General features: G+C 37.4%; 1 protein-coding gene and 1 long non-coding RNA gene across 2 annotated transcripts; one reads left to right on the top strand and one right to left on the bottom strand.

Annotated features, from left to right (window-relative positions):
* The first annotated feature begins 822 nt into the window (after window positions 1-822).
* On the top strand, window positions 823-2,223 carry LOC119660480. The gene is made up of 2 exons (XR_005250431.1): window positions 823-1,051; window positions 1,126-2,223. It is a non-coding gene; the product is annotated as an uncharacterized LOC119660480 (long non-coding RNA).
* A 16,953-nt stretch (window positions 2,224-19,176) lies between these two features.
* On the bottom strand, window positions 19,177-20,403 carry LOC119660472. The gene is made up of 4 exons (XM_038069061.1): window positions 20,286-20,403; window positions 20,188-20,226; window positions 19,617-20,072; window positions 19,177-19,452 (listed from the first exon to the last, which is right to left on the bottom strand). The coding sequence occupies exons 1-4, from the start codon at window positions 20,328-20,330 to the stop codon at window positions 19,240-19,242; spliced, it is 753 nt and encodes a 250-aa protein (XP_037924989.1). The 5' UTR covers window positions 20,331-20,403; the 3' UTR covers window positions 19,177-19,239.
* Between the last annotated feature and the right edge of the window lie 3,842 nt (window positions 20,404-24,245).

Genomic DNA, 24,245 nt, shown 5'->3' on the forward strand with positions numbered 1-24,245 from the left:
GTATAAAATGTTCCATGGTTATCTTCTATAGTTGAATGAATTTCTGAGACTTTATTCAAAATAATTACATGCTTCGTTAATAGAAAATAGAGATCGATATAAAAACTAGCAAATCATATCTAAATAAGTGTAATCTTGCGGTGCTTCTAGCGATTAGATGTTTAGATTTCGTAACGAATCGATTAATACTAATTTGAAGTATGAATATTTTGGGGTGTATAGAGTATCTACACAGTATTTTTTCCATTTCTTGCCTATTATTATCACAATAAATGCTGTGCAGCCTATAGCAACGGGAAGGTACAAAGACGAACACAAACATTCACGAGCAGGAGTTTAAACTCGGGATAATGAGATCAAGAGGATGACTCTCAACCAACAAGGCCATCGCATCGAGACGTGAGATTAATTTGTTTAATTTTTAAAAGAGTGGAAATTGTGTGCTTTAATGTAAACTGAATTTTTGAATTTTAATAAGAAATGCAAGGCATATTTGCAGGTGTTTTAGTTATTAATTAATTAAACTTCAAGATACTAAATTTACTTTTTAAAGTAGCAAAAACTATCGAAATGCAAAATACTTTACTTCTATAATAGATTAAAAATTTCGCAATTTCGACCTCGCACTATTACAGCAGCTGTGAAGGAATAATAATGCAGCGCATCATATCTGCGTTGTGATGAATATCGTATATATTAGCCACCGGAACTCTACTTGCAATAATTCAGTGGCAAATCCGTCACTACTGCGTTTTTCGGGAACCAGTAAATATGAACTGACTCCACTTTTTCATCGTCACTTTTTCATTGAATTTACTTTCATTTCGAGAGATTAGAGAATATAAAGTTTCAGTTTCAGCCATCTGAACCAGACTTGTTATGGAATAGCTAATACTTCAATTGTGGTTGTAGTAAATATTAGCCACTAGATCAAGAGGTTGAACTACAAATTGAGATGTAAAATATTAATCTCAAATGCCTGGACGACTTCAGGAGCCCACACAACCTCCAGTGATTGGTTTTAGGCGCAGACAAAAAGACCGTTAAGGAGGTACTGGTGGTGAATGGCTTTGAGCAGGAAAACATGGTAGTGACTTACTAAGAGCCTCTTAACGTCTTTTACAGTTTCAGGCAACGGAAAGCTCGTCATCGCTGGTACCTTGTTCGGGTCGAGTTACACGAAGTCAGGGATGATGAAATGGCCTAGAAATTGCACCTGTGATTAGAGAAATTTAATTTTTTCTACGTTGAGAACTAGGCCACTGTTAAGGAAGCGTTGACAAATGCGAGATGCAAATCTCGGATTCGGTGGAGAAGACGATCGGAACATCAAGTAGACGAAACAGAGGTCCAAGTTTCGTAGTACAGAATCTCTGGATGGTTTGTGCAGATATGCAAAGACCTAAAGTTATTCCTGTGAACTCGAAGAGTCTGAAAGTGTGCAAGTTGCTGCGAGATTTGGTGGAATGTCTTGGCGAGATCATCGGTCGAGAAAGCACGAAAGTTTGCTAAGTAATGCACAAAGTCTCGGATGAGAGTGATCGGGTACCGGTGGGGAACCGTATGCGCATTCAGGCGTCTGTAATCTCTACAAGACCGCCATTAGGCTTTGGGACCAAATGGAGTGGAGATGACCAACAGTTGTTGGAAGACCTTGCTAAAGAAGTTGTTCAAACTCTTTCTGCGCAACAGCGAGCTTCTGGGGTGAGAAAGGACGTAGCTTTGAGAAGACGGGGAAGCCAGTGGTGTTACTGTAGCGGTTAACATCATGGTTAATATAACTGGCTGAGATATACTAACCATTACGTTATGTTGCCATGTTAAAGTAAATTTGCTCCACACGTTTTCTCCAATTCAATATTCCTAAATTTTCCATAACTAAGCCCGTCATTTTTACATGTCATTTAAAAGCTAACGTAATGAGTCAAATTTTGCCAACTTTGCAGTTTTGTAAATTTAAAGCACCGCTACAATAATGCATATTGGAATTTGGATAAAAATCCGATTCTGAAATTTCCTTGAACTTTGAACAGTTATATTTTCGAAGTGATGATGATCTTTGCAATTGAAAAAATATACATTTATAAGAAATTTTATATAGCTTCCGAAAATGGTACCAAATCTGGGATGAAATGATTAAAGGAATGGGTAATTGTGATTTTTTGACACTATTCACGAAAGCGGTAAAACTCTGTAACAATAAAAGATAGAATCCTCATTCCATGTACCAATTTTTCTCAAACAAATCTACTATCCTTAGTGTTTCCCGTTAACTCCTTGGTGGAGTACAGGGCATTCCTACAGCAAGATTGTGCTTCAGTTTCACTATCATCATACTTAACGCTGAGCAAGTATTAAGCTTATAGTAGCGAAACAAACACAAGACGAACACAGGCACCCATGGCGACTGGTCGATGGTACTATCAACCATTAAAATTTCTACCACTGTGAACGAAAAAACCTGTGTATTTTTCTCAATTTTGTATTTTAGCGCAAACTAGAACAAGACGATGATCATTGAAACCAAGCTCCTATTTTTATTGGTACATAGGAGAATTTTGATATTTCCTTTGCTTGCCCCCCAGATCATCTGACCAGGATCAAAACCAAGAAAATGGAAAATAGATTAGAAAATATAAGATCTGCAGGCATACAACACAACTTAGTCAGAACGGGATTGCGAAGCCAACAAACAAATAGTATTTTGGTTAGACGATTACACTGGGAAATGTGTTGCGTGGTTATTCCTTTTCTTCCTGTCGGACCCGTTTTTCTCTCCGGGAGGCCAAACTAATAAATTCAAATACGTCTTTCTCCTAGAAATTATTTTTTCTCTCACTGGATTGATTGGCTTGTTTTGTTTATAAGATGAACATCCAACTAAAACAGACAGACCCACAGTTCAGATTGTTCGCAAATTCAAAGCTAAAAATAATTTTGCAATATTCTCAAAGCATTTATTTCTCATTTTAGACTAACTGAACCTTTATATGCGTTCTATCTAAAGTTTTATCTTTTATCATACAATCGTTTCCGTACCTTTTCGTATAAATCTGAAAACTTCATCTTTTGATCAAATTACATCTTTCCTTATTGTACTAATGCTAAACTTCAAATGAAACATCAACAGAATCTTCTTAATTAAAACTTATATATAAGCGCAAATAAGGATTTCTCTAATCTAGTATTCCTTCTTGATGCAAACTTTCAAGAAAAGCTTCAATTTTCCCCCTCAAGCGCAGTTTTCCTCGTTAATTCTTCTTGCTAGCAAACATTTCCAGCAAAACTGTTACAATGGTGCGTTCTCATTTCACTTCTAATTCGAGCAAAATTCGCCCGGTAGCTCCTATATATTTTTACTACTGCCACTATTTGGATCCTTTAATCCATGTCGGCAACGTATTGCGTTTATATATATTTGGTGTTTATCATGTTGGATAATAATGCCAAAATGTGAATTAACTGCAAAATAGGATATGTTGCCGTTAAGAATTCCTTCTAATATAGCTAATGACAAATTATTTTATTGTTGTTGGAAATTGGCTTTATGTAAGAAAATGGAGATCTTTGTTCATAGTCTAGGAATAAATGAGTGGTCCAGGTTTCGAATTTAGCCAGGAATGTGAATATAGATTAATGAGACCCACTGGTAGCATTTCGCATGAATTTTAAACTAATAACAAAATTTGATTCCTAAAAGTCGACTTAGCAAGTTATGAATGTAATGTTTTCATTTTTGAGAATGAATATGTATAGCACAGATCAGGCCCATTGCCAGCGAAATTTTACCATCCGCACTCAAAGTATCTATATAGTATACTTGCGTCTATATATGTATGTACTATCACTGATTAAGATAAATTTTCAAGGTTTCCATCCTCCATCTGCTTGACAAAGCAGTCCTATCTACTGAAGCTTCTCCTCAATCAATCACATTCTGTCAATACAAAGGGTTCAACGCCTTTATATTAATATCTTCTAAATCCTCAAATTCGATTATCTTCCCTTATCCGCCCCAGGAGCTATATATGTGTTCATGAACTTGATGTGGGCAGGATATTGTTGCCATATTATACGATGCACTAAATTGGACGTGTAAAATAAAAATTCTGACGAATTACTTCTCTACGCTTTTTTATCTTTTTTCACTCTTATATGGTATGTATGTAAAACAGGATATCTCCTTGAATGCATTATCATCAATCAAACATTGTAGGTGGGTTCACACTTTCCAAAATAGGAAGAGTGATTTGCATTGAATTCTGCTTTGTACGGGTAGCAATGTTGTTGTCATAAATAAAGTCAACCGTAGAACAAATATCTTCTGGAAATTCTCCAAACTGTGCTAGTGACATAGATACGTCACTGTATATTTTCAAAAAACATTCGGTATAGCATTACCTTTCTCATTTCCTACTGAATCAATGAATAACTTTCAGAGAGGATAAAAAATGGTTAGCATCGGTTATGCACTGAACATGCAGGCAACGTTTGGTAAATATTCAGTGATTTCATGAAAATCAACTCTTTCGTATAAAAAAACTTAATCTATCGTGAATATCCGACGATAGCAAGCAATGTTCACAGATTTGTTGTCAGATGATACAGATTGAGTGTCAACCAAACAAAGCGGTGTATGCTGCCACATTGCTAAAGTTATCATAGAACTAATTTTATATGTTCAAGAAATAGCGTACCAAATGGTGAACGTCATTGGACTACACATAGGCCGAAAGTACTTGATGCATCGGAATAATGCAAAGTGGGATGCATATACGAAATTGGGCTCAATCTAGAGAGGATTCGATACCCCTTTTGAAATCGTGTGTTCTATTATATCTTGTAGAATTTCTACAGTATAGGGGGAAATACACACGAGGGAAATACATTTTTTTCTAAATGGGTAGTTTCATAATCAAATCGATAAACCCACGCCGCTAAACTAGATAAAACGAATTTCCCTGCTGTAAAATAAACAATACGACTAATCAGTTTGAAATTGAAATTAAAAGGAAAACTGTAATTTCACATATGGTGGTTGTAAAAGCATTCTCCTACACTACCGTTTCCATCTGGCAACCCCAGAATAGTCCCCAGAGGATTCTAATTTACTTTACGGCCTTTCCAGGACTTACACGCCTATGATGTCAGAATCGTATCCAACAATTGTAGTCAGACTACTAGCAGCATATGTGCCCTACACTAAATGTCTCGCTTTAATACGAGGGTTCCATTTTAATAAAGAGATTATTTTATCAGCGCTAAAGCTAATGAGCCCTATATCTAGTGTATTTCGCTTACAGACTAATTGAGCTCCAAACGATAATCAGAAATAATTAATTAAAATTGGTCATGTGGTGCCGCACTTCCTTGTTTATCTGCAATGTGGAGGCTTTCAATTTAATGCCTATAGCTTGATTTTGTCAAAAAAAAAAAGAAACTTTCAATAGCAACTGATTGGGTAATCTGCATGCCAAACATAAATTCGACCCTGAAAATACTACATTTATTGTGTCGTTTCAATGGATGAAAATCAAAAAGTTTTAAAGGGCTACCTCTGAGTAGGGCACCCTAAAAGTGTGAAACGGTTGATCCCTACCCATATTCAATTCAATTCAATCGTATAACATTTCGTTATGGACCATTTACTATACTTTGCCCATGCACGTTCTATTTTATTCAAATTTACTCAAAACAAGAAACAAAAAGGTCAGGACGGACGCTTCCAATATGACAGGTTTTGTTTCCTTATTGAGGAACTTTGAATGGATGACAGTTCCACCTTTACATAGTTAAAAATTCAATTGCGCATTATTTTTTAAAGCGCTTTTTACGCAAATAATTTGAACTGGGAAGGTTTGTATTGATAATAGTCAACTTCATACGCTTTCATTTATGAAAATCTTGGAACAAATGACGTAGATGGTGCAGTATATTTTCGCGTAAATATAGCGTTTTGATTTTCTGTAATTTTTTTCAATAAAAGTAGGATTTCCATCAAACACTCGGTAAGCAATCTAACATCCACATAAGCCATCTATTTCGCGCGGCTATTTGCAAAAATCTAAATGAGATCATCACTAGGAAGGAAATCCGCTTAGCCCACCAGAAGCAGCTAAGATTAGAAAATGTGCAGGAGGCAGGTATGAATAGCTTAAAAGAAGCATGTAGTGAAGCACCGGCTTCATCACAATGTCAACGGTATTCGTAATTAAGACATATGCTATACCAAAGCTGTGGACACAATAAAGAGAATACGAAACAGTAAAACTATCTAGACCGAATTTTCAATAAAACACTTAAGTTGTTGGCGAATCGTCTATGCACGGCAATGTGAATTACAATTTGGCACAGTTTCAGCCTTCAGTAATGGGGTGAGCTTTTCTACAACAATTGTGCTTTTTACGATCGTCAGGGCGAATTACATGTCCATACCATCGAAAACGTTTCATGATCGATGCCATCCCATATCGACCGAATTTATCTGATGTGATCTTGGCTTACGCTACGCATCCAGCGTAATATTTTTGCTTCCGTAGTCAGTTAATAGTCAGAACCACGGAGGACGACAGTGCGATCAATTGAGACGTTTGTTAACGTGTCGATCACAAAGAATTCCAGTGGTTAAAGACTAGTTCATCCAAGTAGAGCTGATGCGTGCAGGTATTTCATAGCGCATTTCTCTATTGGCTGAAAACATTGACCCGAGCTACTTAAATCTCTCGGTTCTTAGCAGGTCGCTGCCACTGACAATGCCTATTCCATTGCGGTCGGTCGAATATGTCACCATATACAACAAAAGAGGGGAAATGTTTCTTGTTCATCTGCCTAAGACTAGCAGGCGGAACCAAAAACCTTGAGATGAAATTAAAATCTCACTTAACAGTGAGTAATATGCCGAGCCATATGCTAGGTTTAGATGCAGCGTGGATCACAATTGTAGCGGTGGAACAAATAAACTAGATGCTAAAATAGGCCGCAATTGAATAGAAGGCTATATCAAAAATTCTCGTAGACAGTATCTCGCAAAGACATAACAGAACTCCATGAAATGGAGCGTCATTTGAGACAATCCCTAGCAATTATAGACTTTTGGTTTCGCGCGGAGATTGTGGAGAATATGGACAAAGAGGAGAATCCAACATACGCATTCTTGATTTCCGCCACAAGCAACAGTAAATTAAAAAATCAAAAGTCCTTCGCGTCAAATATGAGACTTTTGCTGGGAATAACACAAAAAAAATAATGGTTTAATCGCGTCCGTGGAGCCATAAAACTCCGGACCCGAGCGCTGAGACCGGGTTGGAAGATCCACGACGGATCACATCCTCGATTGATGCCTCTCCTGCCTCAGCTCTTCATGAGGCATGGCCTTTGGGGTTTCCATCCTGCCCTGGGCTTCATTGGGCCATAATATTGGAGAATAGCCTTTAATTATTGCGAATTTCACACAACAAATAAAAAAAATGCTCTGCTGTCCGAATCCGGATTATTATGCATTCGGAATATTGCCGGGGACGGAAACCGATCTGGAAAACGTCCAGCGGCGGATATCCAAATTCCGAATGCTTCATCCAAACTCTGCCGTGGGGCGGATAAACTTGCCTCGTTACATCGGAGGCAGGGGCGTGTCGACTCGTTACACATTCCTTGCATACAGCTCTTTGTAATGGCAGATCGCGGGCTGACTGCACTTATCTCGAAGGAGCGATCTTTCAATCATCTGAGTGGAGTGAAGTCAGACCAAGAGCGGATCAATGAATTGAAGTGTGAGTTGCCTTTGGCAGCCATTGGTCGATTTGCATTTGTCGAACAAATGGCTGTGTGCTGCGGAGCTCATTGCTGAGACGCAGGGATTTCTGTGTGAAATTCAGGATGGGGTGGTTACCACCCGAGCTTTTAAAAAGCTCGTAATGAAAATGCTTGACACTTAGTGCTAGGATGTAACCTTGGCGATTGGACGACCGCCGTCTTATCTATTCAAACGACAGCCACGTTCAATTCAGCCTGTCAGTTACGTCGCAAAAATCCGCAAAGCACCCGGCCGCCAGTTAAACTGAAAGCATCGATAGGCCGAATCATTTTTCATTCCATCAACGGCCGCCTGAAGAATCAAAACCGACTGGCAAGATGCCAACCTTTCTTTATTAATAATAGTAAAATCTTCAACAAACTGTATATAATAATATAATATAATATATATAAATATATAATTGATTATGTCATTTCCAAATTTTTTTATTGGGGGTATTGTAATTCTAGAGACTTGTTCTTATTAGAGAGTATTCCTAATCATAGTGCCTAACAAGAGCAAATAATGCTCTTAAGGGCAATTCATCAATATATGCAAGTCTAGGTCGTTTGCCAGAGCTCAGAGCTCTCATCAAGAAAAAGAACTGTCCAGTAATCAATAACAATAAATCAATCAATCAACCTAGATCACGGCCTCAATAGTGAGCTATGGCTTATAAATATAGATCATCAGAACAGATATACATATTAATTAGCTTAAACATGAATTGCAAAATTTCTATTTACGGGAAATTTTAACTAAGTGGTAACTTCTTCCAAAGTCCAAGCACTTTTACTAGATTTCCGTGCTTCTTAACTGCCTCATAAATTTCTACAGGACTGCTTACACGGCCATAGCCACCTAAAACATAAAATGGATACAACGCAGCAAAATGCTTCCATGCAAATTGACTTTATGGTCTTGTGAAATATCATAAAATACGTACTTTAAACCCTAATCCCTGCTGCCACTCTACGAACAGTTCGAAAGACTACAAGCAATTGTTAAATTTTACGACAATGTGACAGTCAAGTGTATATTATCTAGCTACCGATTTTAGATTTTATCACCGACGATTCTCCTAAGAACTTATACAAACAACCTTTCGTCAAATCCTTGGCTATAGTTAACAATGCAATATCGGCAAGTCGCATGCTTTCAAGTTCCTAACACTTCCACTGTTACTATAAATGAGATCATGTGGGACTGTTGATACAGCAACAACTTTTCGTGCACCATTACACTTTAACGCTGTCAATTGAAGTTGATGTGGCCATGGCTACTATCAGTCGTCGTTGTTGTCGAGGACAATAGAAGTGACAATCACAACATCGGCTCGATGAGGATAACGATAACCCAGTGATAAATTGGGTAGCGGCAGCCGTATAATGCAAATTATACGCCAGGAAAGAGTACAAGGGTGGAAAGTGCATTGGTATTGAAACACAGTGTATTCTCACATTTTTTAAACATTTCCTTTTTGGCATCATCATTTCGAAGTTCCATGCAGTAAAGTTCAATTATATGAATTTAAACAAAAAGGGGATTTGTAGTAGTGTTCAAGCGATATATCCATGTACTTAAAAAATCCAACAGGCAGACAATTCATGTTATTTATTTATTCGGTAAATGCCCATATTCCGGGGACACTTTGTTCTCTTCCTCAGTACAAGGCGTCTTGGACTAGTGAAGGAAACTCTCTTTCTCTGATTTATTTTGAATTTGCAATGATAGTTGAGTTGGTTGTGTGTTAGCTTTATGATCTCGTTGCCCGAATTCGAACCCCGGTTCGTCATGGATGTTAGTGTTTGTCATTGTGCTATTCGGCTGCTGTAGGCCTTATCCGTATTCACCTGTGCAGCATTCAGTGTGAAAATAACGAAACTGAAACGTAGTCTCGCTGAAAATCAAATAGGAAAAATGATACGAACAAATGGCCTGTGTAGGTGCTTTATACTCTACAGAGTAGTGAATAACACACATTAGCGGACAATCGAAATATTAAGACTTTTTTCCATGCAATATAGGAAATCAAAATTCTTTCCATTTAGAGCTATCAAAGGCAGATTACAGACAGAAAGGTCAAACGGCCAACATCCGAACCTAAAACCGAAGATAAATTATAAAAGATCCCCCTTTCATCCACATATACAAATACATCAGCCAAACACTGTTGAATCTCATATTTATAGCAGTCACCTCGCTTCAATAAAACCTGAATGAATGTAATACTCCTCATGGCGAACGTTTGTACGTTTTGTATTATATTCTATTATACTCACACGAAAGTATGGTGTATTGTGAAAACGATGCTTGCATGGAAGCGTTTAAAATTTACTTTAGTCGACAGTTTTCCGGACTATTAATTCGAATTTCCACTTAAAGAGTATTATGAGCGCAAAATTAAATTATTTCGGATATAATTCGAAATTCATTGGTTCGCAATGGAATTAAAATGCTCTTTCTAATAAAAGGAATTATTCTCTATTGCTTTTGTCGACAGCAAGAACATGATGTTCGTTGAGCGCCGCAATCTATTGTTTTGAATGTTTAGTAACAAGAAGGGAAGAAGCACGATTTTAATACATTTTAGGCCATGTGCTAAGTATCGAAGTCTGTGGGGAAGATAATGGTGTTTTATTACACAAGACCTTTTATTTATTATGAAAGCTATCAAACTGAAAATAATTAACTTTGCCTTGATAATTATTGATGGTGGGAATTTTGATTAAGTTCAGCGCCATTGAATGAAAGCAACGAAAACCTCTAGTTCAGTTGGAGAGTTTCGTCAAGCGTCGAGTACATCATTCTTCTAATTATCTTCTCTATCCGCAGTGTTATAACTTGGGAATATTATTCACATTAGAAGCACAAGATTGCTGATACAGTTAATGGAAAAAAATCTGAGGAAGGAACCGATGTTTTCATAATATATATTAAAAATATGCTAATTTAATTTAATTTTTGGAAAGCTCTTAGCAAATGAGTAGATGTTCTGACCCGCGCAAATAGTCGTGTTGCACATTTGAATCCCTAGGATAGTCATGATTTATATGCAGTCTTATCGAAGAGTTCCGCCAAATTGCAAATTACTAAATATTCATAAATAGATCGGGTCGGGCTCTATACTGAAGGTGTTACAAATAATAAAGGAACCACCAAATACCGCCTACACTTCCTCATGTCGATCACCAATTCAAGACGTGATTTGCAGTTTATAGACTCCCTCTTTCCCTATCTCGAAAATAATAGAACGCAACTTAATATTTGCAGCTTTATGTATTTCACTGAAAGGTTGTTAATTTCCTAGAATATATCCATAGTTACCTTGTTACATTCACATATGTAACATATCACCCATTAATAGAACAACAATTTCTGTCACTTTGCATAATGGATTTACACATTCGATATGCCCTTGACCAAGTACATTGTAAGTGAAGTAGGTGGTTGTTTCGATAGTGAATGCGTCAACCCAGGTTGTTGATTATTACCCGTCGTTGTTCGTATCTTCTGCTACGAACTATGTTAAATGTAATGTGACACAATTGGCAGCTAACAAACCAAATAAGCATAATGAATGTAAGGCATCAAGCCCATCACAGGAGAGATTATGTGCTGATATTATCAGACAGGAATTAGGAATAAGGAAGAAAATCTGATAGAGCAGTTACTATATGCATAACTGGTGTTTGTGGCAAATATTAAGACTGTAAGCCCCACTTAGTAATTTTTACGGAAAATATGCTAGTGATACTCATCCAATAAATTAAAAATTTCATTATTTGATGAGAACTTATGATCAATGGAAACCAAAAATGACAAGTGACTGCTAACTTCTAGTTTAACGAACTTAACGTTCATAAGTTGTCATAAGCCGTCAGGAAGCTTACACTCCTTATTGATTGTTCAGCGCCAAGCGTCTGCCACGCTCCATTAATCGACCATTCTGGAATAGTAGGTAGCCCGGCTAACAACGGATTTGCGATCCTTTGTTAGTGTGTATCTGTTAACTAATTTTCCCAGAATTCGGAGGAAAAGGCTAAAGTCGATTGAGATAGAACGGGGATCGACGATCAGGTCATTGGTCCACAATGATCCGTAGATCGCCATCCATACATTTGGCCAAATGTATCATACATGACGTCTTTCCCGAAACTTCTCTACAATTCCAGCGCAATATCTTCGTTTTTACAACCGAGAAGCGACGTTCATTTTCACAGATTACTGCCTCGCACTCGGATCTATGAAGTGCGAGAGTACGAACGGCGACGTGGTAAATTTTGGATTTGAGGGATCCGGTGTATTAGTCATAAAGGACACCATTTGCGGAGCGCCATTTCATCGTTGGCATTGATCGGATCAAACCCATTCAGTCGTGCTGTATAAGACGATCAAGCTGTTCGAGATCAGAAATCTGAAGGTTGCGAATAACTTACTACAATCAAACTTCAACTGCAATAAAAAACAAGTCGAAACCCAAAAGCTCGACGTTTCAGATATGAAAGGTTTTCTTGATTTTTTATGTAAGTATATTTGGGTACCCGATGATTCCATTTATAAATACCTCATCGTTTTTATGCGTTTATTATACTATATTATATTATATATAATATATTATAGCAATTTCACGCGAAAGGGGCAACAATAATCTCGTTCGTGATATCGGAGGTAGGGGCGTGGTTGACGTGGCGGCACAACATCATCGTCAAGTCGACTCGCTGCGCGCTTATTTTTACAGCAAAGACCAGGCGAGTCCCTTGCATGCGGCTGTCTGTAAGGCAGACTGTGGACTGACTCCACTTAGCTTGAAGGATCGATCTTTCAATCCTCTGAGCGGGGTGAAGTTGGACCAAGAGCGGAGCGATGAATGGAAGTCGAAGGCAATGCACGGTAAACATGTGAATTGTCTTTGGCAGCCATTTGTCGAGCTCTTTGCTGAGACGGAGGGGTTCATGTGTGCCATTCAGGATGGCGTGGTCGCCACCCGAGCTTATAAAAAGCTCATCATGAAAGAACGGGTGGAGAACGACCAGTGCAGAATGTGTGGTTCGGCGTTAGAGACGTTGGACCATCTCATTTCTGGCTGTACTGTTATGGCACCGGTGCAATACATCACCAGGGATAATGCTGTATGTTAGGTTATCCATCAAAACCTTGCATATAAGCATGGGCTGATCACGGGAACATGTCCGGTTTACCGATATGAGCCACAAGCAGTACTTGATAGTTCTGCTTACAGCATGTATTGGGACCGGCAAGTTCTGACTGATCGCCATACCGCACACAATAAGCCTGACGTACTGTTAGTTGACAAGACGGGTCGCTCCGCGTATATTATTGATGTTGCTATCCCCCATAATAGCAACATTGAACGGAAATACGTGGAGAAGAAGGTGAATTATGAGCCATTGGCTCGTGAAATCAAAGAAATTTGGCGTCTCAAGTGGGTGGTTGTAGTTCCCATAATATTGTCAGCTACAGGTATTGTACCTAAATCCCTCACGGCTTCCCTTGATGTCCTGGGACTTTCGCAGTCTGGTTTAAACTATGCAGAAGTACACCATTCTGCATACGTGCTCGATGTTGCGGGGAGTACTCGACGGATTCTCCCACTGACCTACCACCGCCCACCACCACCAGTGCCCCTTTAGTTTTTAAGTAGGTAGGATCGTCCGAGCCTAAATGCTTGGCACTTAGTGCTAGTATTAGGTAAAATCCGGCATCTGCCGAGATTGTGATAACTCGGAAATAATAATATACAGTGGAATCCCGACGTTTCGTACATCGATAATTCGTACTTCCGGATAATTCGTGGAAATTTCTTTTGCACTTCCGATAAGTAGTAATCCCAATATTTCGTACCAAATCAGCAGTCCTTTGACCATACCAATTATCGGGATTATACTGTACTATTATTAATTTCATTTGAGCAGATATCATAACTGAAAGTATTTTTAGGGCCTAGATACCATGCACATGGGTTTGCATATTTTTTTAAAATTCGGTTGGGTGGCTTCTGAGATCGGCTCCTCGTAGTAATTAACCCTTTTCGGACCACAGCAATCCGCCCCCTTGCAACCGATGCCAAAATTAATGCTAACCGAGACCTTGCATTTGATACCCTACATGACTATATTTGGTGAAAAAAAAATTGCACCCCTCGTTTAGGACCACTCGGTCAGTAGTTCAATGTGCGACAATGTAATTTACCGCATACGGGGGTATTCACAGTTCCAGCCTTTATACAAAGTGTTGTGTTAGTAATTATTTCACAATAGTCAAAACACACCTTACATTTTGGTATTGTAATATTAATATAATGATTTCTACTTGATGTTCCATTATTGCCCCTTCCAGGATGCGCATCTTATTTTTCTTAATTGCAGATTTTATCCACACTAAATCAACGCAACCTAATCATAGCTGTACTATTTAGTGATAGCTTCTACATGTAGCATAATCCCACTCGTGCGAATAATATTCCCACCTCTGGCTGACGTGACAAGGAGCCCAAATGGAAGTTTCTAATTTCATACATTACATGTAATTCGTTGCTGCGATGCAAACCAAGCACCTCCAAATACAAGTGTTGTTTTGCGGTAGTTTCAGTAATCTTAATTGAATCTATGTAAATCTCCGAACAGAGATATTCTCACTGCCATGTTGCGAAAGAACAGACGTCATGGAATCAAGGCACGATGAAATTCAGCCCATTCTACGAATTTAGGGAATTGCCATGGCCAACATCCTTGAAATTTACTGCTACCGTTGCTTATGCTGCTGAATTTTTAGGCTTAAAGCTTCCACTGAATGGAAAAGCGCTTTGCTGGCAACAAAATTTAATCGTGTCATTCCGTTTCAAATACAACAGAAAACCGCTAATCGCATCTATCGTACGTTAAGTAAGGATTAACTATCATTAGGAAAATTTACAATGTTTGTGGTATTTGGAAGAAATATGTGCAGTAACTATTATTTGTTTCGTCGAAAGCAGAGACCAAGTCGGAAAATATTTTGAAACATTATTTGATGAGCACCCATCGACGAACGATAATGAAACGACCTACTAATTAACTATTGAAGTACTGCACTAACTTAACTGAATACTTTCAAATATTGTCAGCTCTAAGGATACTCTCTTCCTCCACAACTGTTTTATTTTGGGGAGACGAATTAACATCTTGTAACAAATGTTAACACTTCTAGAGGAAAATTCTCGGATTTGATATTGTATTCGGTAGACATGATAACAAGCCTTTATTGGTTCACTCAGAAATCAAAATTTAACACCAAAAACAATAACCCTGTGAAAATTTATTCGACTTTTTATTTTAAGGAAGTACTAAAAACAGTCCACTTCGCGGAACTTGGCGGTCAAATTCTTTTTATAGAGCTTAAATCAAGTTTGAAGGGATTTTTGAATAATAATAATAGTAATCGTTGGCATAACAATCCTATTGCATCAGGGTCTTGACGTGTCTCAGAGCACTTCATTCAAGACCGTAACGGTACAGCATAGGATTACAGTACGCTATAGGAGACAATATGGTCGACTGGTATCCGACGTCAAATCGCGATACAAATCCGTTCGACAGCTCTGTGCTCTAATCACTCAGCTATTCGAACACATTTTTAAATGCGAGCTCTAAAAGATACAGAATGGCATGAAGAATAAATTTATTACATTAAATCTACTACTAAAAGAAAACATGGATAGTAAATTACAACCAGAATTAGATGAGTGTCCACTTCAGCACTTTTATGTTAAAAAATCAGAGTAGTCCTGTTGTAAATTGTGATCCTGATTCTAAGTTAAAGTGAGAATATAAATTACTTGTTAATCCCTGTTTTATACGATGCTATATTATCAATAAATAATTCGAAAAAAGGTGTGAGGACTGGTGTTTTCCTTTCATATCCCATACGCATAAAATTTTATGACATTGAGAAGTACAACATCCATCAGAAGTTTTATCACCCAGCTATACCTTTCAGACGATACACAACCTAAAGATTGTAAGATTGATCATAGGAAAGGTCGTGTGTTATGATTTATATTGACTCTTACCATTTTTCTTCCAATACTCAATCAATATTTTATGATGGCTGAGAAAACGAACCCTATAATCAGCTCTCTTATACTTGTTTTCCAAAAGTATCATATTATTAATATTCATATCCTTGTTTGGATTTTTATCGAATATCCATGCATGTGCATGATTTGTTCTTACTTGGGTCAAGCCGAACTTAAATATGTAGGGTTGGTGTTCAAACTCGTTAGAAGATAATCTTTCTGGTGCCAGCTTTACTTATACGTATTTTATACTATGCACCAATTATCTCTCCTGAATGACTCCGAGATTTCACTTTGTGAAACCTTGCGCTTTCTTTAGATTGTAATTTCGGTGATAATAAATAAAAAAGTTTCACGATGCTTCTGCAACTATCTAAATTCTCCTGAATATTTGAAATTTTATCAAGCGTTTAACCCCGAACTTAGCTATATGAATATTATTTAAATCAGCTACCGCTCATATTCACACTATCCAGACACACGACAACCCCTCCAGGCGTAATATTGAACCATTCATATGTTACACAGTTACATCCGAAGTAGACATATACGGGTGCACACAACCATTCTGAATATGGATTCTCCATACAGTAGTAGAAATCAAATAATTTAGAAAAACGGAATATTGTAAAAATGGAAATTGGATGGATTCTATATGCAAAAACATTTGAACACATCGAACAAAACCCAATTTCGTTGAATGTCAGTTACGATGACAATTGTACGTTGCTCTTTTTTTTATATTTTCGTCATTTCATTTACGAACGGGTGACAAGAAGCGAAGCGGAAGAACTGAATAGATTGATATACTTTTCAAGAGTACTAAATTTCTGGAAAAAACCTTTTGCTCTTACCCTACCCTTTCCAACAATTTTCAATCTGATTTGATAGTTTGAATATTGAATTTCCGATATAAACTAGAAAGAAGGGTCGCAGGAACTCAAATGAATTACAAATGGTTAGCGCTCTGCGTTTCATATTATTTCTAAGGGTATGTCTGCATGTTTGTAGGTATATTTTTACATAAAATAAATATTACAGGATTCGAGTGCCTTTAATTAAATTTTCCAGAAGCATAAATGCAGTTGTTCTCTCGATCCAGGAGTAAAATGCAAAGAAGGCGATGCTTCCCATGGTGTTTCTCCAAGAGTGCAGGCGTAACGTATATTGCGCCAGGGCGCACGACGGGCTACAGCATAAACACAAACGGTTCCACCAGAAAAGTGCAACTTGACGCGCACGTGCCTTTTAAGGACTCTGCAATCGAGCAGTGTAATCGAGCTTCTATTGCCAGAGGAATCCCAAGTCGCCTAGAGGATGCGTTTCTCAAGTTCCTTGGACTTTGCCCGATCCGTTTTCCTAGCATGCCATCTACCCTTGTGCCGTTCGTCTGCAATGGTCACACTAAATTCTAAGTAATGGTGGTCTGGCAGTGAGACTTCATCTAGCACCCGCCAGTCTATAATCATCCCTTACATCTTTCAAGTGCAGATTGTTTGGTCAATTCGGCACCATAAATGTAGGGGCTATGTTCGTAGCCAAAAGACCAGTTGAAGTAATGAAATAAAATAGCTTTTCTCCTCAGAGATGCATTTGCTACTTTTCCAAGCAAGATGTTCAGCGTTCACATCACAACCTATTAAGAGTTCGAGATCAAATCAGCAGAGAACACAAAGCTTCATAGGGTAAACAAGCACATTGAGTTTATCCTCTTGGTATTAAATTGATATTGTAAGATGACTGCAACTAACGCCTGGGAACAGAATTATGGTTGTATGATTGTCACGAACAATTTCAACATCGGGACTCAGGCTCTCGCTTGTCCTGTTAAAGGTGAAAGAGAAGTTACTAATAGGTAATATTTTCCCTGTGCCCAATGCGAGCCACTGTCACTATATATACTATCATATCTTCCGCGTGCAGATTCGTTGCGGAGAAGCGGACTAGAGTTTCTGTAATTTGCTCTATTTTGTATGAGTTAAAGACCGTTGTTTTTCAGTCCACAAATGAACATGATGTTCGACAGTTTCACAATAGTGAACTTGGGACGACCGTCATAATTAAAAGCTGGGATTGCCTGCTAGAGCCACTTTAAGATAACCTCATCGACACCTACTACAAGCTTTCCACTGAAGTGTAGAGTATGCCTTCCACAGAATTTTCCGTGTCCAGGCATGAATATGGTGAGGCCTCTCAAATAATCGCTTCAGCCGCGACTTGAGTGCGAGTGGATTAGAAGTCTGTGACTTCTTACTAGGAGAATCAATGCTGTTAGCTTCCATATGCAGATATTGGACACTCTTAGTGTAGTAGTAAATCAAAGGCTACTCCACCACAAGTTAGTGTCAAAGAGGAGTTTGAAGACCATAGTGTCTCTCGCAAATACATCAGCAGCATGAATCATCAGGCCAGGTTAAAAGACCATGCTAGAGTATCCCCCTGTCTTAGATCGTTGTTGATGGTCAAAGATATCAACAATAATTCGGCTGCATTTGTCTGACGTCGTACATTAGTCAGGATCAATCTAGGCAGTCTTAGCAACTTATCGGAATACCAGATTCTCTCATTTATTATAAAACATTACGTGGAGCTTAAAGGGGGTACCCCATACATGACCGGAGAAGATCCCTTATGTGTCCAGTCTCATGGAAATCTTGGCAGTATGAGCATCGAAGTATAAATGGTCCCACCGTGACAGGGTACGATTGCTTGCTAATTGTACTTCGCGAGTTCACAGACCTGTTGGTTTCCCTTTCGTTTTCTGTCTGTGAAGTCATTTCTCGGCGTTCTTTGAGGTTACTGCATTGCCCGCTATAAGCATTCAACTATTCCGTTGTTAGCTGACAATCATCATTGAACCAGTCGCTTCGCCTTTTTGCGACTGGGGCCAAATATGTATATTTACGGCCATAAAATTATTAATATGATAATATACAGTTAGCAAATCAATATCTTTCTTAAATAGAAGAATCTAATTATCTGTCCTAGTGAATTATTTTTTACAGCAGCGGTAGTTAATATTCACTAAAAAATCATAGGTAGCTCAAATAAACCAGACATCAACATCAAATATGAAATTTTGTTGGTTTTAGATTAAGTGTATCGTTACGGTCTTGAATGAAGTGCTCTTACACACTTCAAGGCCCTGATCCAATATAGATTGTTGCGCCAACGATTATTATTATATATATTCTTGTTTTTAGGTAAATTGAATAGGAAAGTTGATATCTTGAAGTTGAAAATAAATGGAGTATTTAAGGATCACTGGTATGTGTTCGTTTGTAAAAATTACAATATTAACCCAGAATCAAAGCTCCTAAAAACATTTATTTATAGCTAATATATATGCAAAACAAAAATTCACATTAATTTAATTTTGTTGAATTTCTGACAATATATTTCCATCAACACATGCTTCCATGCTGCCTATGAATTGCAGCTCCTTCTGGTGTGCTTGACGAACAGTTTGACTTGTACAGTTATTGTAGCCTTTAATAATTGCTTTTATTCGATTAACAATATTCTCGAGAGCTTTTCTCGAGATCTTTTGAATATCGTTAATAGTTTTCCATATTTGATGCGACTGGAAAAATGGGAAAACTTGAAATTTGTATGTAAATCAAATCATCTAGACAGAACTTAGTTAGTTAGTTGTAAAATTAAAGCGAATAATAAAGAAATCTACTTCAATGGCGGAAATCTCAGTTAGCAAGTTATAATATGATCAATATTAATTAATTAATTTACCAAACGCTTAGCGCATTTAATTGATTCTTCTTCCTTCCATGGATGTGCGCACTGATTCATCCTTTCGACTACCAATTTCACACCATTTTTCAATTCCAACGTATTCATTTCAATCTCCTGTTTGATAAGTAGAATATCGTCGAGAGCACTATTCCGACATTCTACAATATTAGCTCGAAATAATTCAAGACTTTGCTTCAAATCACCATAGGGTTCAAATGAACATGCCGGAAGGTCTTTATGATGAGTGTAAAGTTCAAAATATTTTCGGAAGTGCTCATCTAAATTCGCAAGAATGTTATTGGCACGCTCTAGAGTATCCGTCTTGATTCCGTTGAAAGTGTTATCCGATTTATCTTGTAAATCATTCAAAATAGACAATGTTGTCTGCATCGAAGTTACCGTGAAAGTTTGAATTTTTTGTTTGAGGGTTGTTACGTCATCACTGACAGAGAACTGTGAGAATTCATTTTATAATTTCAATTAAATTGTATAAATCAGATGAAATCCATTTAATCCAACTTTTCTTCTATTTTTTCCAAAACTTATTTCAAGACACGATTGAATTTACCTTTAGTCCGACATTTTTTTTATGCTTAAAAGCTGATATCTGGATAATAATTTCGCGATTAGTTTCTCTTTGAAGCTGAATAATAATAATTAACTTACATTCAAAATTAAGGGACAAATTACAATAAAAGCCGAAAACTTCATGACTACATCTACGTTTATTTTCAAAAGAAACAACTTAAGCTTCCTCGGGAGCGCTCTTCAATTTATACCTTCGTATTTTTCAAGATAAAAATTTTATCAGATAGACACACATTGGGAAATCAAATTGTTCGAAATACAATTTCTTCGGCGCTTCCGAATAACATTTTTCAGGGTGTTGTTTCATCGGCAAAACGTAGTTATTTCTGCGTAAGCAGTATCTAACTGCAAATTAATTATAACATTCGTTTATCATGGAATTTTTGTGTGCAATCCAATTGAAAAAACACATTTCATGTTTGTTAGGAAAATTACATACTTTTTCGATTCTGATTACGGAAACGGTGGCTGATGATAATATTTAAATGACACAATTGGATTCTACCGGTGAATCATTTTCATTATTTATCAAAATTTGAGTTATCAAGGTTTGTTTCTGTTGCGGGAGATGCACTATTTTCCTAGTTCCCTATTAGTATTTCGAAAGAGCTGCAATCGAATCAAATATGTTTCTGTTGGAATGGCATTTGTAATGACTAATGTCAGATATGTAGTCCGGATAGCTGAGTGGTTAGAGCACAAAGCTATCGTAAGGCGCAGAGCTATCGTAAGTCTCACTGATGGCAGTGGGATTTGTATCGTGATTTGACGTCGGATACCAGTCGACTCAGCTGTGAATGAGTACCTGAGTCAAATCAGGGTAATAATCTCGGTCGAGTGCAATGCTGACCACATTGTCTCCTAGTGTACCGTTACGGTCTTGAATGAAGTGCTCTAACACACTTCAAGGCCCTGATCCAATATGGATTGTTTCGCCAACGATTATTATTTATTATTATTATTAACGTCAGATATGAATTCCGGTATCTAAGACATAGAGAATATGTACATTTGCGGAAATTCAACTAGAAGAAAGATTTGTCCAACGCACCGAAAACCATCCTGCGAAGATCCATGTTTACTACTATACATTGCGAGAAATGCAAGAATGCAAAGTGAAGAAAAGAAGTAAATGAGGCTCCAACCTCACAAAACATATCGAAAACACAACCTGACGATGTAAGTAGTGGAAACCAGTTTGGTGGTCGCAATATCGACGTTACAGAATTAATTTCCTGAAAATGTGGCTGACGTATTCTGCTAATTTTTCGAGCGCTAAATTTATATTCAAATTTATATGAATAACTAAATCCTAACCAAAGTTTCCTTCACATCACGAAAAATGTTCCCTTCTTATAATGAGACTTTCTTCTTGTAAATTTCTTACGAATAACAATTGAGCTTCCATTAAATAACCAAAATAAAAAGCTGTTTCATCGTGCATTCCAAATACTCTCTAAAAATTCGCGTGCTCGGCTTACTATAAATACTAACCCAAGTCTTCAAAAATACTAATCCGAAGTAATCCCCTTTTGTGATTACTTAAAATCTAGTGATGGCACACCGAAAGCCATTCATGAATGGAACACAAATCTCCCTCTCAATAGCTTCTTGAATGGAAACAGACTAATCATACTCCGCTATAAATTCACCAAATATTCTCATCCAATGTTCAGTCAATAAATTTCCATCATTTTGAAACTGATTATGCCAATAATTCACCTCTTCGCAACAGCATTCCATTCATTCAGACTTATTCTCGCAATTCTGCTAGGCTCGATAAATGGCGAAGAGAAATATTTGAAAATCAGGAAACCGTTTACAAATCCTCGCAATCAGATGATAATCGCTCGTCAATCACCACTGCCTCTCTGTAGGTTTCCTTCATTTTTCGCCACATCAGTTTACTATGGCTTTGATGTGAATAAATTGCTCTCGATTATGGGGAATTTCGAAATTGTAAAAGTGCCACATCAAATCACTACCCCTCGATAAGGTATGAAGCTAAGAGTAAGACCATTCTCAATAAAGTATCCTTTTGTTAGTCAATGTTGCCAGATGTTTGGTTCCTGTATATTGTTCATTCGAGTATATAATTCACTTCGGTAGAAAACACGCACAACTTACTGTGCACATTGAGATCAAAACATACAGAAGTGGTTTGAAGATTTCCTTTTCATTTTTTTGGTCAACATTTTTGATCAAATCGTCCAAGCTTTCGGTGAAGACTTACGAAACCCTAATTACTTTTCTTTTCAATCAACTCTCTATCAACAGCGGTTCAACGAGAAATATTCCAAATGATGGCAAGGAAGTATCGAAGCATTTCACCATGGAAATCAAATGACAGACGGGGCAAAGAACGTGCTTCCCAGGCCTGTATACTGGTGAGGTAGCTTGGCGTCATAATTTGGCAAATTTGATATATTGGTGAATTGAAGTGGTATGTCAGTGATAAATGGAGCTGAATACTGAAACGAATCTAGTGAGCCGAAATGTCCCAGGAGTGTAAATGCCTGGTGGGAGCTCTAAGTGTAAAAAGTTTGTAGAATTTCAGCCTATACATAATTCTTATGCAAGATGTTGCTTTTAATTTCATCCTTTCCATGAAATGGATTGAAATTGTGTTAAACTTTGATTTCACATCAGACGTCCCGTAGGAATAGAAGCCAAGCAATAAATTGAATAAAGGCGCGAGCTCTCTCTCGAAGTCGTTCAGAGACAAATTGTCGATATATGCAAATTGAAAAGTTTGAATCTGGAATTCTCGTTGAAATCGATAATTTCCAATGTGGTTTTGAAGATAGAAAACCTAACAAAATTGTCATATTTTATAAAAAATTCAAAACTGCCTGGTCACACTCTACTACGTGCATGATAGTTTACATATAATTGATGGGAAACTGTTTCCTTTCGATAGTTTTTGCTAGTTCAAAAATTATCGTTGGACGATATAATATGTATATATCGTATTTTGAACGTTTCTTCATTTAGTCGATTAAAAACATTAGAAAAAATAAATTCGGCAGTTCCTTAAAATGTACAACTTTAAAATACGCTTTCCTGTTTATACACAACGTCATGTTAATAGAATAAAAGTTTATAATTGCGATCCCAATCACAAACATATTAAAACGGCGTGGAAGACCCGGCAGTACTAACAATTAAAATAGAGTTCAATTTAGAAATCAGTGCATGATCAATTAAACAGCGCTGATCCTCGTGGTCAAACCCAATATCAGTAGCAAATATTGAAAAAGGACTGTAATTAAAGAACATGTCAATTTTCATTTCACTTAATTTTCAATAAAAGTCTGTCAATAATCGCTGTGCTAGAAAATTCACTATCGTAGCAGTAAATTTTTTGCTTTGGTATTGAGGAGTGCTCTCCACTTGCGATGCAATCCTCACTGTGGTCAGACCGATTCGCTGTCTTGTAAGCCCTTCGGACAAAGCCAACAGTGGGACATCAGTGCATATACTAACGACTCTGTTCTTAGAGCATTATGTCTCAAAATATTGCTCACTGAAGCTGGTAGTGTTCAGTTTTTCTGTGTTATTCCAAATTTAAAAAACATTTAAAAGAAATCTTAATAAAGAGTGTCGTTTACAATCACGTGCTTTAAATTCATAACCTAACATGAAAACTTTCTAAAAACAACGGCCTCTGACCTTAAATGCCGTTCAATAATGGTTTCACTTTGGATATTCTTAGCATGGGATATTCGCAGCCCAGGGGCTGCGACGGTTTCAACGTATTTACTGTTAAAGCCGTGCTCACTTGCTGGGTGACGGATGAGCAACATAAATTTTCGCACACCCTATCATTACTTAACGTAAAGAGTCGTCCTTTATATATTGAGAACGCTGGCAATATATGCTTCGTCCTAGCCATTAGTGCACTTGGGTTCATTTCAGCCTGGAGGACAAACCAAAATCACACACACAGGAGTTCTCTCCAACAGTTTTTGGTCCATAGACCCCCCTGTTTTGGGTTAGCACCAAGTTTTTAAAAAATAGATAATTTACGATTTCGTC

Source organism: Hermetia illucens, chromosome 6 (genome assembly GCF_905115235.1).
Source record: "Hermetia illucens chromosome 6, iHerIll2.2.curated.20191125, whole genome shotgun sequence".
Classification (NCBI taxonomy): Eukaryota; Metazoa; Arthropoda; class Insecta; order Diptera; family Stratiomyidae; genus Hermetia; species Hermetia illucens.